The sequence below is a fragment of the Atheta coriaria genome, unplaced genomic scaffold (genome assembly GCF_025399875.1).
Source record: "Atheta coriaria isolate IRGN ID8LTWV9N9 unplaced genomic scaffold, Caltech_Dcor_3.1 hic_scaffold_1_pilon, whole genome shotgun sequence".
NCBI lineage: Eukaryota > Metazoa > Arthropoda > Insecta > Coleoptera > Staphylinidae > Dalotia > Dalotia coriaria.
In genome coordinates this window covers 5,406,821-5,424,026 of record NW_027045443.1, presented here as the reverse complement: position 1 = coordinate 5,424,026, position 17,206 = coordinate 5,406,821, and the positions used below count along the sequence as shown (strand labels likewise).

At 48.2% G+C, this 17,206-nt stretch overlaps 2 protein-coding genes across 2 annotated transcripts in view; both read right to left on the bottom strand.

Moving 5' to 3' along the window:
• Positions 1–3,397, bottom strand: part of ham (hamlet) — a 32,239-nt gene extending 28,842 nt beyond the window's left edge. Inside the window, exon 1 of the mRNA XM_065318200.1 lies at positions 3,062–3,397. Within this exon, the coding sequence (XP_065174272.1) occupies positions 3,062–3,101 (40 nt within the window). The 5' untranslated portion in view covers positions 3,102–3,397. The remainder of the gene's footprint in view (positions 1–3,061) is intronic.
• Positions 3,398–9,066: 5,669 nt separating this feature from the next.
• On the bottom strand, positions 9,067–16,531 carry LOC135800700 (brefeldin A-inhibited guanine nucleotide-exchange protein 3). The gene is made up of 11 exons (XM_065314042.1): positions 16,348–16,531; positions 16,062–16,195; positions 15,832–15,951; positions 15,595–15,775; positions 15,377–15,533; positions 15,103–15,309; positions 14,809–15,033; positions 14,154–14,748; positions 13,707–14,100; positions 12,832–13,540; positions 9,067–12,772 (listed from the first exon to the last, which is right to left on the bottom strand). Exons 1-11 carry the CDS (start codon positions 16,430–16,432, stop codon positions 9,109–9,111), a joined length of 6,471 nt encoding a protein of 2,156 aa, XP_065170114.1. The 5' UTR covers positions 16,433–16,531; the 3' UTR covers positions 9,067–9,108.
• Positions 16,532–17,206: the final 675 nt, after the last annotated feature.

Here is a 17,206-nt window from a genome sequence, read left to right as displayed (position 1 = left end):
ATGATAAAGCTGATTGATAACGCGGTTTGTCATTAAGTTTACTTGCGACGCGTCTTGTTTTCGTGCGCGCCGGCGAGCGCGATATCATCTCCGGGGGCGTGAAAAGGCGCTCGGCGACCCCCGTCTTTAATGATAAGACGCGAAGGACACGACACGCGCCCCGAACATGCGATCTAGTCATCCGCGCGCACGCGATCTTCCTCTTTGCCTCTTGGCCGCCATGGGGGCGGTTGTCACACGCTCGCAATTACGCCGGACGCATTAATAAGGGAAGCAGTGCGAGCGCGAAGGCGAACGCCAGTGAAAAAGGACGATAAGACATGGCGATAAGATTGCGGAATCCTTGAGTTGGTCGACGATGCCGCTACCACCACCACCGCTGCCGTCTTTATCGATGTCGCAGGTGAGGCGGTCGGTCGCATGTCTCGCATGTCATGTGATTTACGGGCGGGACGCGGCCTCGTTTTTCTAATAACGCCGGACGTCGGCTGCTGGCCAGTGGTCGTTGCCGCCACCACCGACACGTGTGCATTGCGTACATGTGCGTACATGTTGGTGTGTCGCCAGCGCCCACGGATGGAAAAATTCAATAATCTTATGACACTTTCGTGCGCCGACCGCAGGAAGGCACATCTCTCGAAACAAAGAGCCACACGGCGCGCGAGAGACTTTTTGCTTCGCGTTCGTTTCCCTGCTGGCCTGGTCTCTGCTCTTTCTTCTGACTCGGCGCGTTTTGTTGGCGTGGCGTATCGGCAATGCAATGCGGGCATCGCGCGCGCTTATGCTTATAAGGTTTCTTCCTTCGCGAGGGCCCGGCGCGCGCGGGACGTGTCTTTTGTGTAAACATTCGTTCCTCATCTTTTGTTTCGACTTGCCAGGCTAGCGGCCGGGCGCGAGAGTCGACTCCGAATGCCAGCGCGCTTTTCAAGTGCGTTCGTTCTCTCGGCGTGGTTATTTTACGTTTCGGTACGTGAATGCGCGGGACGGCCCGCGAAAACATCGCATTGTTTTGTCGCGGACATCGCGAGGCGTTCAACTTCCAGCAACAACAAGAGACACATTCACGATGCAAACGCTGCGGACTTATTCTAGGTTGAGCAAATACTCCCTACTGGAATAGCAGAATCATTTTTTGAAAAATGCGAGAGAGAAAAAAAAACAACAACGTATTGAAACATCATGTTCGGTGCTTGTACCGCAACTCAAAGCATTGTCCATGCGTCAGGCGGCCGGTAAACGCACTGGAATTAAAGTTTCATTCAACGGGCACTTTATCAAATTATGGAAACTTGACGAACGCATCATAAATTTAAAGTTTTTACGCGCATCGCGCGCGCCTGACGCTCGACAAACCTGCTTCGTTTGTTCGCCGCACGCACAAAGCGAAGCTACAAAACCTCGCAGCGCGCCCGTCGCGCCTGTTTATTTTTCGCATCGACGAAACAAAGGCGTCGATTAATCGAAAGTTCAAAGCGCGCACATCGGCGCGACAATCGACGAAGCCCGGCAAGCGTCCCGACGCGCCGCCACCGCCCCACACCGCTCGCACAGCGTCCGAAACGGTAACATCGCAGTGCGTCATCAAAAAGAAGCCTCGCGCAATTAACCATCACCACCTAGCTCACATTAAAATAGACAGGATGTTCCCTTCGGACTGAATTCGATCTCGCCCTCCTTTGTTGCATCCTGCACATCCTCTGCATTGTTTTTGATGAATGCGCCTGGCGCAGACAACATTGAACATAATTAAGACGGAGGAGGCGCACAAAGAGATAAAACAGGTGAAAACGTAAGATAATACAGATGTGAATGTCCCGGAAACGGTGATGGGTATCTTCGTTTCGTGCATTCAAGATGCCGCCTAACCTTGTGCCTCCGTGTATACAAGGTGTTTAATAAATTCCACCCGCAAATATGTGTAGCAATGACCGAATTTTATCGATTGCTCGCTCGCTCGCGCGTGCAATCTGCGTGCGAATTGTTTCTATTGATCCGTCATCATAGCGCACGTTATCAGCTTTGCGCGTTCGATTTCACGAATCGCTGGGTGTTCCGCTCGATCGCCTTATCGGCGTTCACCTTTCTCGATACTCGCGAGAGACGTTTTCTAATCGGAGGTGCGCCGCCCATTGGCCGCAGATAACGGGACAATCGGCAGCGCAGTTAAACATTATCTCGTTCATTCCGATTAGCAGCCGATTACCGGCGATTAATCCGCGTCCGCGCGTCACCTGCCGGCGCAGCGCGGTCTTAACTTCGCCGCCCCCCGCTCCAGCGCCTCGCGCGCCGGAGAACAATCGGCCGTTAATTTAACGCGATGCAAAACAATGCCAAAATTATGGGATACATTATCGTCGAATTATAAAGAATTATTACGTCTTTTTTCGACGATAATTACAGAATTATCGGTAATTATCATAAACTTTTATGACGGACGCAAACGCTACATTTTGTATATTTTATATTGTTTATCGATTAAGTCGCCGAGAACATTTTAACGCCTACTTAAAATGCCATGTGAAACATTCACGCCCCAAATTACATTTTTACAAACGTTAATCATGTTTTAGTCAGAGGCGTCGACGATTTTCGGAAGCGGGCAAAAGCAGTTTTTCGCTGAATTTCCCGAGGTGAACGTTGATAAAGACACACAATAAAGATTAATGAGAAAACGCGACGTGCGCGGTTGCGATTCGCGAGACGCAACGGCGGCGCAGCGCGCACGAACGCCGGAGATCGTGGATTCTGATTTGTATAGAGCAAAACCAAGACGAAGGCACGCCAGTAGATAAGCGGCAGCAACTGCCACATAGTTGCATCTGCACACGGTTAACGCACCATACAGGGTATCGCAAAAATTCGCCACAAAGAAAGTGCCTCCACACAAAACCAGCAAAACTTGGTTGTTTTGACGTTTGAAGTTTGTTCAAACAATTATCTTGTGGCATGCATGACTTTGTTTGTTTTCAACCAGAGTAGACTGTTGCTTTCATGAGTTTCTCGACGAGTTGCCGGAGAAATTTGTGTGAAATTTTCGAAATTTTGATAAAGGAAGACTCACCTTGAGATGTCAGCTTCCTGGCGATGCTCTTACACCTCATGATGGACGACGCTGAGAAGGATAACACTCGCGCACATCCGACGTTGCAGCCGCCAGCCAGAAAGGGTTGTAACGTGCGGGGACGTTCGTTCACTCGGGAGTCAGGCGCGTGACGGTGTACGCGGCAGCCCGCAGGATCAAGTTTTGGCGGCTCGTCCTCGCGCTGAATTGAGGTTAGATGCGGGCTCGCGGGAGGTCCTTTTCGGGCATGGGCCGTTCGCGGTGTGCGTGGGCGCGCGCGGTGCGTTCGGACCTCGGCGAGAGCGCGACGTGTCTCGCTCCCGGTGACCGCAAATAAAGACGAGCGACCGACGAACAAACGGAGGACACACACGCACGCCGGGCGCGCCGCGAGGCGTGCGATGCGCGAGGCGGGCGGCCCCCCCGGCTCCCTCCTCGGCTCCCTCTCCATGGCCCGCCGCCTGCCCTGCGGCCGCCCCGCGCCGCGCCGACAACGATGACAAAAACGCGCGCGCGGCGTGGCAGGGAGAGGCGAGCGGAGACACGCGCGCGAAGAAGCCGCGCGGCACGGCGCGTCGCGGTGGGCGGCGGCGGTCGCGCGCGCGGACATCGCGTTCGCTCGCCAATCGCGACGCCGCGGTGCGAGCTCCCCGCCACGCGCCGCGCTATCATCTCCTATCTGCGAGCGGAGCTAGTGGATGGTACGCGCGCCCTCACCGCGGCCCCCCGCCGTCCTGCCAGTGTGCTCTTTTTACCTTTCCTCGTTACCTGTGCGATCGTCACTTGCCAGTCAATTTCTACGCGTCGTATTTGTATTATGGTTCCCCCCGAAAGTCAAATGACTTTCGATTGCTCTCGGTGCTGCGGGACTGCTACTGACATGCCAGCCAGCCAAGCTGATGTGCTTAGCCGGATTTTTTTTTAAGTGCAAGCTTGCATTCCCCCGTTCGACTGGTACGAGCTTGCACCTCGCGCATCTCAAGCCAACTTGGGGGCCGGGGAGCCGCCGGAGAAGTGGCACGCGTGCGAGTACGCCCACATTGCGGGCCCGCGCCCCGCATGCTCCCCGATGCGGGGCACACAATCACAGATAACGAGTCGTCGGGACGACGGCTGATCCGATCCCCCCCCGCGCTCAGGCATCTCGCTGCGTCCTGCTTGTCCTCAGTCCTCCGTCGCGGAGTATCGACCCGCGCTTTTTGCGCTTTTTTTTCTGCAACCACTCGATTTGGTCTCGAGCTCTTTGAGCAAATTTTGTCTAATGTCACAGAAAATCAAAGCAGCTGAGTTTCAAAAGGATAAATGCGAATAATTTCAATGCATATTTGCATTTAAACACATTTAGGTACCTCAAGGAATTCAACTATTTTTTGCGTTGATTAATTGGAACACCCTGTAGCTCGCGGGTCGAGCATAATAAAAATTGTCATGCAATCTCCGGCGGGCGAACAAAGCCGAAAGAATCAGATAGCGACGTCCCAGATCTTTAACGTGCCTCTTATGTGTCATTAAAATGAGAAAATCGTTCACGTTCGAGCCGGGCCGGTAATGGCCGGCCGCAGCGGCGGGGGGGGGCGGCGGCGGCAGCGGTCAGATGCCATGCCATTATGGCATACATCACGAACGAATCCTTCGCTGCTCATTTTCCTTCGTTTCCTTCGGGCGGGCGGGGGCGGTTAATTTGCCGTGCGCCTCGGTGGCCGGTCCCGCGGTCCGGTCGCTTTTATGATTACGGATTGCGTGTCGGGGGCGCCGCACGCCGCGCGACACGAGGACACACGACAATGACGACGAAAAGAAAAGGAATATGACGTGATTTTATGTAAATTTCTTTTATAGCGGCCGGGGGCGGCGTCGGGCGGCCAGGCGAGCGATTAAAAATCACGGCTGGCCGCACGGCACGCCGAACGCGCAGAAATATGATTCATTTGCGGCGCGCGAGCTGGTGTTATCTGTGTGTGTGCATCTACCCTTTCGGTGCTCCGGGGGGGGAGGTGCGCGCGGGGGCCTTCGGTCACCGCGATGGTTTATGACACTCGCGCAACCGCGCTGCGGTCAAGCGATTCCGTTTACTTACCGCGCGCGCTGATCCTCTAATTAGATAATAACGTAATTTTTTCCCCACAAGCCCACACGCGCTCGCTGCCGGGGTGGGTGTGTGTGCCCTTTTTTTTCCTCTTCTACCCACCCTCTGCGCGCGCGACGCTCGACACGAAGTTATGAAAATCAATGGCCAGGTATGAGGAATCACGGCACGCCAAACATGACAACATTTATGCACGCGCGACGTTTCGTTACGTTTTTGATATTCCCATAAAGATTGCCCCCGAAAATCACTCGGGGGGGGCAAAGAAAAAAATGAATAACTCGAGGCACGCTAGGAACTCACCACGAATATTTCATACCTACAGCTATTTCTATTCCTGCAAACTTAATAAATACAAGGTGCACTTTTACAGCGCGCGAGCGCAAAAATTCAAATCACGAATGTCTTTGTTGTGCAGTCCGGTGGCAAAGTCGGGTGTCGCGAGTCGCAGCTGGCCTGCGTCCTACCGGTGGCGGGGGCGGGCGGACGAACCGGTCCGGTCCGCGCGCTTGAAACAAACCACGCATTCATCATGTATGAATAGGTAATAACGCGTTCGAATGTTTACATTTTCGGAGTGCGCCTGCAGGCTGCGTGCATCGCTGCAGCGCGTTTATAAACGCGAATCATTATGATATGTTAATTAATGTTAATTAGTTATGAACTTATGTATATATGGCGCTCACGCGTGCGGCATGCGTTAATTAACGGCGCTCGGGCGCGCTGTATTAAAATTTACGATGCGTTATGCACGGCTGCAAGCGATTCGAGAGCATTTGCGCTTGAAAAATGCGCCACGTCCACTTGAAAGTATGTAGAATGTAAATATGATTATTTTATTGGACGACGACGACGACGAGGAGAATTTCGAGTGCGTGAATGCGTGCGCGATGGACACACAGCGTCTAAGAATAAATGAGTAATAAAATGTGCGCGCGTTCGAAATAGCCGGGCCGTAGCGGGCCGGTCCGTAAAACGCGGCCATCGGCCGGCCGGTGGTGTGATAGGCGAGATCAGGTGCCAGCAGGGGCCGGGAGTGTCGATGCCAATGTCTCTTTCGGTCCGCTCTGGACACGCTCTGGTTTGACGAGCGCAGTTGTGGCACGTACCTAATTTACGATTTTGACTCATGCTCTCGTAGGAGCAGGAGCTGCAGCTCCGGCTGCTGCCCGGCTACTCAATAGTAGAACGAGAACGTGGGGCGCGACCGATCCGCGACTGCAAAAAAAAAAACAACGCAACACACATTCTTCAGCAGGAGAGAATATTTGCGTGAAAGAGCAACATTGTATTTTCTTTAATTCTATTTCCCCCCAATTCTTCTCTCCACACTTGTACTTTATTACGTTTCATTGTTATCCGGGGGCCGAGAACCCGCCGCCAGTGTAATGAAATATGTGTTATGAGTTTTGTTGCTCGGTTTCTTGGTTGTGGTGCGCGTCGGCGGCAATATGTGGACGCGCTCGTAATTTATCCGCCGCCTCCGTTGTCGCGATGCGGAGAAATTTCGATTTCTTCGGACGTGCGCGGGTTGCACGTCCCGGCGGGTCGGAATATATCGTTGCGCGGGGGCATAATACGTGCCTTGGTTGCCTCCGCTGCCGCCTCCCTAGTAGCAAAGAGGAGCGTCGCTCCGACGGCCAGAGGAAAAGTTGCGAATTTATGACCGACCGAGGGATTTCTAATTTTTCTTTTTGTTCGTAATCAAACTTCGATCATAACTTGCAAACTTAGACAGAGGGAGGAGATTCATTCCCGGTTTGAGACTGATGCAAATCGAAGATTTTTTTTGTTCTGTAATGAGTTGTTTCTCATGTGAAAAAATGTTTGAATGTTTAAAGTTTGAAAAGACATCTGTTTCGATGTCACACTCACACCCAACTTGGCGGCCCACTTTCCGAAGTGTGAAATTCGTTTCCGCACAGCGCGCCCGATCCAGCACACACATCTGGGAGGAATTTGAAGGGTGGTTGGGCGATTAGTCGCGTCTAATTAATATGTGTTTAGTTCGTAATAAGTTAAGCGGGCGATTAGTCTGCGGTTTGATGGACGTATAAAAATCGCTTGCAACTTTACCGCCAACAGCTGTACCTATTTGTGGGCATCGAAACGTTCAAACTGAATAATTCCTGCAGTAATGGCTGCGGATCCATTTAAAAGTTAACGACATCCACGGATGGTTAAGCAGATAGGTAGACGCGGAGCGAAATCCGATTCGTCGCGCGTCGGTTGGCCGGTCGGCTCCGGCTGCGGCCTGCGGCGCGATAAAATCGATGCCAGCAGGATGAGAACAGTGGATGAGCGCGAGCTTGAGCCGAAGTCGCCGGAGTCGCGTTTTGACGTCAATACGATGTGCTGTGAAGCGCGGTCGAGGCCGCGCGCCGCACCCCGCGCCTCACCGCCGCACACTCTCTGCCGCTGCAACTCTTCCGCCGCCCCGCCGGCGAGGCGTCTTTATCTTCGCGCACAACCGGTCGTCGCCAAGACGACGAGGCTCGCTCAGCAAACGCGCTCCCGTTCCCGTTCGCCGCCGTTTTCGCATTCTCGGCGTAAACAAAACGAACGCGACGAGAAAACAAACGCGAACGCAAAGGCAAACATTCGACGACGTCAAACATCAATTCCAGATGCCCCGGCGAACCGCGCCAGCCCGTCGTGCGCTGAAAGAAAACAAAAGTCAATCATAACTTGTTGAAGTTGCAGAAAATCGCCTCGAACATGTTTCATTCTTTCTTCATATATATTTTTTGCTCGCCAGTCTGCGGTATTCATTTGTTTGGTTTTGGTCGAGTTATTTAGTTATTCTTGGGGCTTCTGGACGGCATCCAGCTAAATAGGCGGTTGGTTACCGCCTCGCCATTTTGTTCGGCTGCTGTGGGAGGTGCCCGTGGCGCTCATCCTATAGATAGCCAGATATCTGTGCGCATCGCTGCTCATCCTCGAAGCGTAGGGACAAAGGGTCGGCCGTTGCGGGGAAGGTGCGGTGCGCGGGGGTGCCGTAGTCACGGCGACCGACTGTGAAGCACGAATCGCGACTCGTACGAAGAGTTCGACCGGTTTGTCGGGCATGCGCATACATCGTCCGACCGACAAGACAACGCAGAGCGCATCGGATATTCTCCGGTCTCCAGTCTCATTGGAATGCCTCGGCACGGGGCGGCGGGGACGGCGGTGATGCGCGGCGAATGATAGCCTGATGCTTCTTGGAGAAATGACGCCCTTTTTGGGGAGACTAGATTCCTCCACATCGACCTGCACATCCTGCTCATCTTGCATTCCACCAATGAGGAACTTCTAGAATTTTGACGAGGGTACCATGATAATTACACTATCCTTTGTTTCCAGCTCAATAATTGATTGCTTCGAAAATATTTGTTCTGAGGTTGCAAGTAGTGTCCGGACGTCGACGTGTTTATTAATTACAGCCCTTCTATCATTATGTAATCAATTTCGTCGCGTTAAGCGTCCATCAATTAGACAGGCCACCTTCTGTTTGCTCAGGTTGCCTTCGTCGCGACCACCGTGGCTAATTATGCCCCTTCACCTTTATTTGTTTAATCATTTATTGATACTGAGTTACATTTGCCGGCAATGACAATTAATTGATGTGTCCGTGTCTCGTGATCGGCACCCCTTGGTCAATTTAAGGGATAATTACGTGGCCGGTGTGTGCGTTTGGTACACAAAACAGTGAAAAGTGTACATAAATGTTAATGACCTTTAAAAAAATTGATGAATCAGTGAAGGGACATAGATCTATCTGTTGTTTAATTGTTTTAATTGTTTGCGCAAATAATTACGCATTGAGTTAATTGTATTTGGAAGCTATTTCAATACTGCTGGTACCCCCTGGACGCGAAATTATGTAACTACTGCTTCTTTTCGAGACTAGATGGCGGTGTATGAAGATATTTCACAGTTGTCTTACACAGCGATTTATTATATCCAAACATTTATACATTTATACATCGAATTGTAAGTTCATCCTCTTCAGGACATCCTCAGCAGTGCGTTTTACCTTATCCTCTTTGGTGGTGCCCGTCTGAGCCAGGACCACAGCTCCGTCTTTCAAAATTGCCGCCAACGGTGCCAGTTTCTGAGCCGAGAGTGACGATAAAAGCTCAAGGCAAGCTTCCATCGTCTCGATCCTTGTTTGTCGGAAAGCATCAAAATCTTCTTCAATTGAATGGGATCTTTGTTGCTGGATCTCTGGGGGAACTGGTTGAGGAGGCGGCAATGCATTAGTTGCGCTAGGCATATCAAACGGATTTGTTCGTTTTTGTTTGGTCTCCAGAACGTTCTTCGCCACAGTTGAAGATGATATTTGTGACGTGATGAACGGAGCCGACAGAAACTGCGATGACTGATGCCGCAACGTCATCTGCAGTAATGTGTTTGTATCATAGGATAACTTCGGCGGAGTTGAAGATGGTGGCAACGGAGCTACCGTAGGTTTCTTGATCTTCGCTGCCATTTCATTGGTCTCATCATCGGTGGATGTAAGGATTTTATCTTCCCACGTGTCATCACGGGGATGATAATCAGGGAGGACATCTTTTTCTAGATAACTAGCACATGAATCACTTGAACTAAGACTGCTGCGTCGTTTGGTACCCTCTTCTTCTTGTTCTTCCTCTAGATCTTCGTCTCGGCCGTGATCTCCCTCCTGGTCGTCATCATCTCCAGCAAAAGTGAGCCGTGCGTAACTCTCACATAAAGTTTCCCACTTCCTTCGTAACTGTCTTAAGAACTCCTCTACGTAGTCCAGGTCAGTGTACAGGCGACCTTCTTTATCTGCTACGTCTGTTTCAAGTAGCTTCTTGATTTCTCCAGATGTAAGATGGTATTTGTCGATACCATCCAGAGCTAGCTCCACTAGAACAATTATTTGTACTACTTCACTTGTATTTGCCAGGGTGTACAGGTTTGCAGCTCGTGGTAAGTTGCCCACTTTTTGCACGAGGAACTTGAGTCCAGGACGTAGGTCGAATTCCCTTGCTCGTTCGTTGGTTACCTCGAGACATTTTAGCAGCAGATAGATATGACGTGCGTCTACCCGACGTAGGGTACCACCTAGATTGGAGGTGACGTGTAATATTTGTAGAATTGGAGTGACATGGCGCAGATTTTGCAAGAGTGCACTGCTGATGGTTTGCATCAGCAGTTGGTGCGCCAACAGTCCAACTACTAGATTTTTAAAAGGCACCCTCAATGTGAATAGATCGGGGGAGGTCACCGCGGCCATATCCATGGGGTATAAAAGAAATACATATGACCTATCGTCTGCTGGTACACATGTATCATCAGCGGGTATGCTAGGTGATGCATTCTGATACGTTTTGACTGCGTTTGCGACTGTGGGTGCGTTCAGGTTTTGACCCTGGTGCAACTTTACGAAACTTTGTGATATTTTACCCTGTGGCGCGTTGTTGTTCTGCGCATGTGCAAAAGTGGCTCTATTATCTAAATGCTGCGGATAATAATTTGTGCTGCGTTGTGAGGTCATCAGAAAGACTTGGGAGCCTAGTTCGTACACCTTGGGCAGGTTGTCATTTGCTTTGCGGGCAGCAACTTTTACTGTTGCCAGATCACCATAAAAACTGTCACTGTGTGCTTTGAATGCTCTGGTTAGCTGGGTCAGAGGACCAAGGGTAACCGTACAAGCCCGATGAATGGCAAGGGTCAGAATTTCCCACTGTCGGCTTGTGAGATTTTGACCCAGAGCAAGAAGTAAATGTCGTACGCAGGACACACCCAGTCGAGCAACACCTTCTTCTTCTGTGGAGATAATTTCAATCAGTAGAATAAGGAGTTGCTTTAGAGCCAGATCTATACAAGAGCCACCGGTGTTTGATTGGAGATTAGTATGATCTCGTTCCATGGAAAAGCTTGAAGCGACAGAGAGGTACTCAACTACCAGCTCAACTGTCATGCCAATGCAATGCTTAAAGTGCAACCAAATACTTTCCGAATTTTGGTGTTTTGAGATGTTTGTTCGTGAATTAGGACTAGTTGGTTCTGTGGGTGGGATAGTGGTCATGGTTTTTACATTTCGCCGGAGCCATATCTGCATTGTGGGCAGCAGGAGATGATTCACGCAGTAAAAAGCAAAATTCCTAATGGGAAGAATACTTTTCAGGATCTTGAATAGCATTTCTGCTTGGCCGCCCTGGACTCCTTGCACGGCGCCATTTGGACCCGCCAAATGTAGATTAGCTGTAAGTCCTTCCAGCAAAATGTACCATACCTTGAGCAGACCATTACTGCCTTTCTGAGCATCCATTTCCCTCAGACTAATCTGTGCCTTTAAGTCTTCCTCCAACGAGAGGAGCTTATAACTCACAGGACAAGACTGTAAATTTATGCTGGGATTACCGTTGGTATCTTCGGTGCATAACAACTTTGAGCAGTTCTGAATAGTGTCATTTGGCAGACACGTGTCTACAATCTGCGGAGCTGTTTCAATACTCATCCGATGTGTCAGGTTGAATCGCGGACATTTAGGCATGGTGTACATTGCGGCTAGGATTTTCGAACAGCTTTCTATCAGCTTCAAGCATTCTTGGGACATTGATACGTCGAGCTTCTTTCTACCCAACATGTCTTGCGATTTTTCCAAGTGGTCATCAGCGTCTACGCTTGCAAGAGTTGCGGCAACTTTAACATGTGCCAAAAGACACAGGATATAATCTAAAGCTGCGTTTGCAAACACTAGAGTATTATCAGTTTGAAGAAAAATGTAGAAGATATCCAAAATTGCGTTGCCAGCAGATCCTCCCATTTGCAAGGGCTGGGTGGGACCTCCCCATGTGGAAGCTGTGTTGCGAAGAGTTGCAAATAAAGGTCGCCATCCCGAATTGATTTCCGAAGAGTTTGCTTCAACAAACTCGCAAAGTGAAGCAACAATTTGGTCCAAAACGTCCTGGTCACAAATCTCAAGACATAGGAGATTCTCGAAAGGTTTAAACAGCGCCTCGTTAAAGTGGAAGTGCGGTAGTTCCGACTGGTCGTTGAGTACGCACGTGATAACATCGTGAATAGCAGCAATGGCTTTCTTGGAGACTTCACGGTCTTTATGGCAAGCGGCTTCCATGAAGTGAGGACCAACGATAGACCAGATCTTCATGGTATGAATCAACGGACGTCCAGAGCGGATACACTTTAGCGTTACCTCTCCAATTCGAAACAGAAGCAAGGAAACTGGAGGTTTGTGAGATGGTTCTTTCGAGGTACGACGCCACCAAGGACGACGTGTGCCCAGAAATCCAAAATTGGAGTGGGTTTGAGATGGTGCGTAGACACCTAAGGAAGCGTGTGTTGAGAAAAGTTGAAGGTGAGATGCTTTGCAGAGTTCCGTGAGGAATTTTAAAAGAGCAGGTAAAGAGAGACGTTGGGACGCGTTGTGGAACAACTCGTCTGCTTTCGAAGATAACACACAGCAGACTTTAGCTGCGTGTACACCGGCAAGGAGACCACTACCGCGGGAAGTATTTAGAACACCCGACCGTTCCACAATTTCCGCTACTGTCGTCTCTGATGAGGAAGGCGTAGAATTATTTCCGTTCTGGGGAACGTTACCGTTATAGAAAGGATTGTTGGTCTGCAGGAAACTGTATACGTCAACCCTAAATAAAATAAACAAGATTTTATAATTTTGCCTGAGTTGATGTTATTCTATACTTACGTCTCTTCTTCAAGACAATTTTTCTCTGATTTATCGTCAGGTCCGTTGCTACTGGTGTTGTATGTTGTAGAAGTGACCTGATTCTGCTTCTGTTTGCTCTGTGCTGTTACCATAAGCAACTGGGCAGCGCCAGTCCTACTGAACAGTGCGTGTTCCAGAGCGGATACTGCCACACAAGCAGCAAACACATGGGCCCAGCACTGCTGACTATGAACCGCCAGATCCAGTCCTTTCGAAAGCAGTACGTCTAACGAAAGTGCATGAGCCGCTAGTAATTTAGGACCTGTGGTGGTCCCGGGCATTGAAGGAGATTGAGAACACGCGGATGATGATAACAAGCCCAGAATACTACTGCTGCGTGTTTGCAACTTGAGGGTGTTACTCAAACTTGCAGCTTTCTGTAATCCTTCTAAACTGGCGGTTATAACATCATCTCGCAGACGTTGTTTTAACTTTTGTCGTCCCCGGCGTGCAACCAGTCGTCCCAGAGAAGATGTGGTTGCTGCACCAGTTGCCGAAGTTGCTGGTGTAGGCTCTCCAAGGCCAGCGCTTAACACGGCCACCACCGACTGCCAGCAGCAGGTGAGGACGCGCCGCGCTAATTTAACACCAGCCTCTGCTTCAGAAGATGTTTCCGTTTGTCCTTGGTGCACACGTTGTAGTTTTTGCCAGTCGGTGAGCTGTTGGCTGGGGCATAATCCACCCACATCTAAAAAGACAATAAGAAACGTAATACCAGCTCAGCAGATAATATTTACGCCCACATTTTCGCTTATCTCTTATCATTTAATCATGCATTACTCAAATTTGAACGTGAGATTTCACTTCATAACATGCATTACAGTTTTACTGTGTAATATAATGGTTAGTGGTACCTGTTAACAAGCTTATTAACGCTGGTTGTTGCGAACTCTTAGAATCGTACCCTGCTAGTTCTAAAAGTGACTTGGCAAGGACGTTTTGATACAATTCGCAGAGCCAAGTAGCAGATACATATACCAGCACTCCGCTACCATGTATCTCATCAACGAATTGCGCCTCTGTCATGATTACTGTAGGTGAATCAGTTTCCCCTGGGGCCACATCCGTTTGTGAATGATTCTGATTGCGGTAGTGCCCTTTGCGAATAAGTCGCAAGTTCAAAAGTAGCGCTGCGTATGTTGCGAGATATATACCATCGGCATTTACTATCGGGGTTACCATGTCGTAAGCTTGAGCAGCGTTGTGTTCGCAACATTTTGATGCAAACTCTTGAAGCACCTCATCAATCTAAAGATGTTTTTATTAAAAATATGTTGTTTTTAAAATACCATTGGTATTACCTGAATTGATGATCTAAGTGTAAGCAAATTTGGAAGCAGGATATTTTGAAGCGTTTTAACAAAGTGACGGGCATTGTGACGCTCCATGTCTGTGTTGCACTCATCAATACCAGTGCGTCCTAAGTGAAGACTTTTTGGGATGTTATGCAATTTTTGTAGTTGTTGGTTTGTGAGGAAACTCTCATCGTCCATGATGCTGTCATCTTCATCATCGTCATCACCTCCTGCGTCGTACTCTTCGGGACCTTCAGTTGCACCGGAAGCATCGCTATCGTCTCCATCATCTACATCACGTCCACCTCTCTCAATTCCAGAACTTTCTTCCGAATCACTCGCGTATTTCAAATTAGCTACTACATCTCGATACGGTTTTGGTAAACGTGCCAACGACTGGTACGTCAGTGGTCCTGTGTAGTCAGCTTGATCAAGTGTGACATAGCGTCCATTGGCTACTTCGGCAGCTTCAGCGTCCATACCTTCTCCTGTAGCGCACATTGCTTCAAGTGATCCGAGAAGAGCACAAACACACTCAACGCTTGCCAAGAGCACACCCACATCTAAACAAGCTGCTGATTCTTCTATGGAGTCCATAATCCTAATACAAAACAGTTAAAATAGTTTTTGACAGATTTTTTAAGAGTATGGGCAAACATACAATCGTATTATGGCCATGTCATCTCCAGCATGGCGATAAATAGGTCCTGTTAGTAATAACAAATCAGCAAGACGTCCGGGGGACCGCAAAAGTTCTTTGGCCGCACGTAATGGTTCCAAACGTTTTGAAGGCGCAGGTAACAGGAGCATTCGATGAAAAAGTGCTTCCAGAACCGGACGCAAAGCACGTTCACGGCCAACTAGACGTACCACTTGAATCCCAATACTGGGGAAATAAAAATAAACATCTGTAATGTTTTCTGCGAAGGTAGATTTGTTCAGAAATTTAGTTTACCTGTATACGATTTTTGCTTGATGCGTGGATAGACCTGGATCATTTGAATCTCCTGGTGCTCCTAGCAGGGCAAGCAGGGCTGGACAGAACCTTTGCCATAAAAACGTGGTGAAGTGGGTGTTAGAATGTACCGAAGGAGGAAGCGCTCCTACTAAAGTCAACAAGCATTCCAATAGGAATACAATTACTTCGTTGGACTTTGGAACACTGTAAAAATTCATAAGAATGAATTACCATCATTTGTTTTTGGATTTGATTGAATGGTTACGCTTACATTTTCATTTCTTCTAGTTTAGAGCAAATGTATTGCATGACAGGGATTGCCTCGTTGAAACACGCCACTGCCGAAGTCTTATTGTAAACCATTTCGGCACTGCTTCCGGAGTTACGATGCTTTGCTTGTTGCTGAAGGATTTCCTGGCATTCTTCGTCTGCGAACATGATATTAAGATAGTAAAGTGAATAAAACAAGGATAAAAATTAATTCTTTACCAAGAAAAGTGCAAAAAGCTGTTAAAGTTTGGCTGGCGGCAGCTTGAGCGGCGGCTCTTACTGGCTGCGTACCACATTCATAAGCTTCTCCACACCGTCCCACCAGCAACATGACCAGTCTTCCATTTAATGCCCAACTGGATGCGCAGGCCATGGAAAGGATACATCGCAGAATGTGTACCTGACACATTTTCATTATGATATATTACAAGGAAACGTAATAAATGAGTTTCTTACTTGTGTGTCATCGCATTGCGTCAACATGGACGAAGTGGCGTGTAAAAGTTGCGATGGCAGCCAGAGAGAATCATCTTCCGGTTCACTTCCGGCTTGGAAGCGCTCATCTCGAATAATTTTCTAGAGTGGTACAAAAATAAATAGCGATTATTCAAATTTATGCGGTAATCACTTGAAGTGAATTGGTCATGTAACAATGAAAATTTGAATACAGGACTTATGTAACTTACAGCGAGTCCACTCAGACCTAATGAAAGCAGTTTCGACTTTTTGGATTCAAGGCATCCTTTGATCGGTTTGAAGCACGCCGCGCGAAGCTCATGAGATGGGGTACGCAACAAGCTGTTTTGGGAGCAAAGGAGATCTATAACAACATTAACAACATTACCAATTTTTCTCAAAGGGACAACATAAAACTTCGTTTATTACGCTTTCAATCGAAGTCTATCATCAAAATATTGCGGGTTTTGGTAAAAATATACAAAATAGAACTAACCAAGGACCTAATTTTCTTACCGTATGCCTCCTGTGCAGTCTGTTTGACGTGGGTCGCCTTGAAAGTACCGCACTCCTTGATGGTATTCTGTAGGAAGTCCTCCATGGTCCTGCCAGGACTTGCTACAGCTGCCGGAGAGTTATTAAAGCCGGCGGTAGCCGACGCGCGGCTTGGACTTTCCGCAGGATCAGCGTGTTTATTGCGTCGCACACTAAACGCGTTTGACGCGTGGGCGCAGGACGAACAGCGCGAATCGTCCTCGACGTGCTTGACGTACGTCGCTGAGAATCAATACTTTCGCGCACGTTCACACATTCGAAACGACTGTTTGCTCACTTTCCTGATAATCAAACACCTGTTCATTCAATACATATTAATTATTTTAATATTACTGTTATAAAATGTAATAATTTGGACTTTTGGAAGGATTTTATTTCATTGCATTGAAATGGAATATTTTTAAGTTAAAAAAACACAAAATTTATTTTTTATTCAGTAAAATTAAAGTTAGTTTATAGGCAAATATTAAAAACTTAATTATTCTTGCAAATAACAACGCGAAATTGTTGATTGCGACATTGTGACGGAAATTTACTCTGTTCATCTTTGTTTCGCGTTACGCATCAACATTGGCGTAGTTTTCTAATGCTTAGGTGGAAAAAGAAATAAAAACACTTGTGCTATCTTTCATAAACAGCGCGAGGTCTAATTCGTACTCGGAATAATAAGTAATTATATGTTGATATTCAACTGGTATTCTTTGCATGTACATTGATAACGTTCATATTACTTGATTCTAAGTAACAATCATAATATTGTAATAATATCAACAATATTACTCTAAAAATAATCATAACCAAAAACTTATTTGTAAACTTA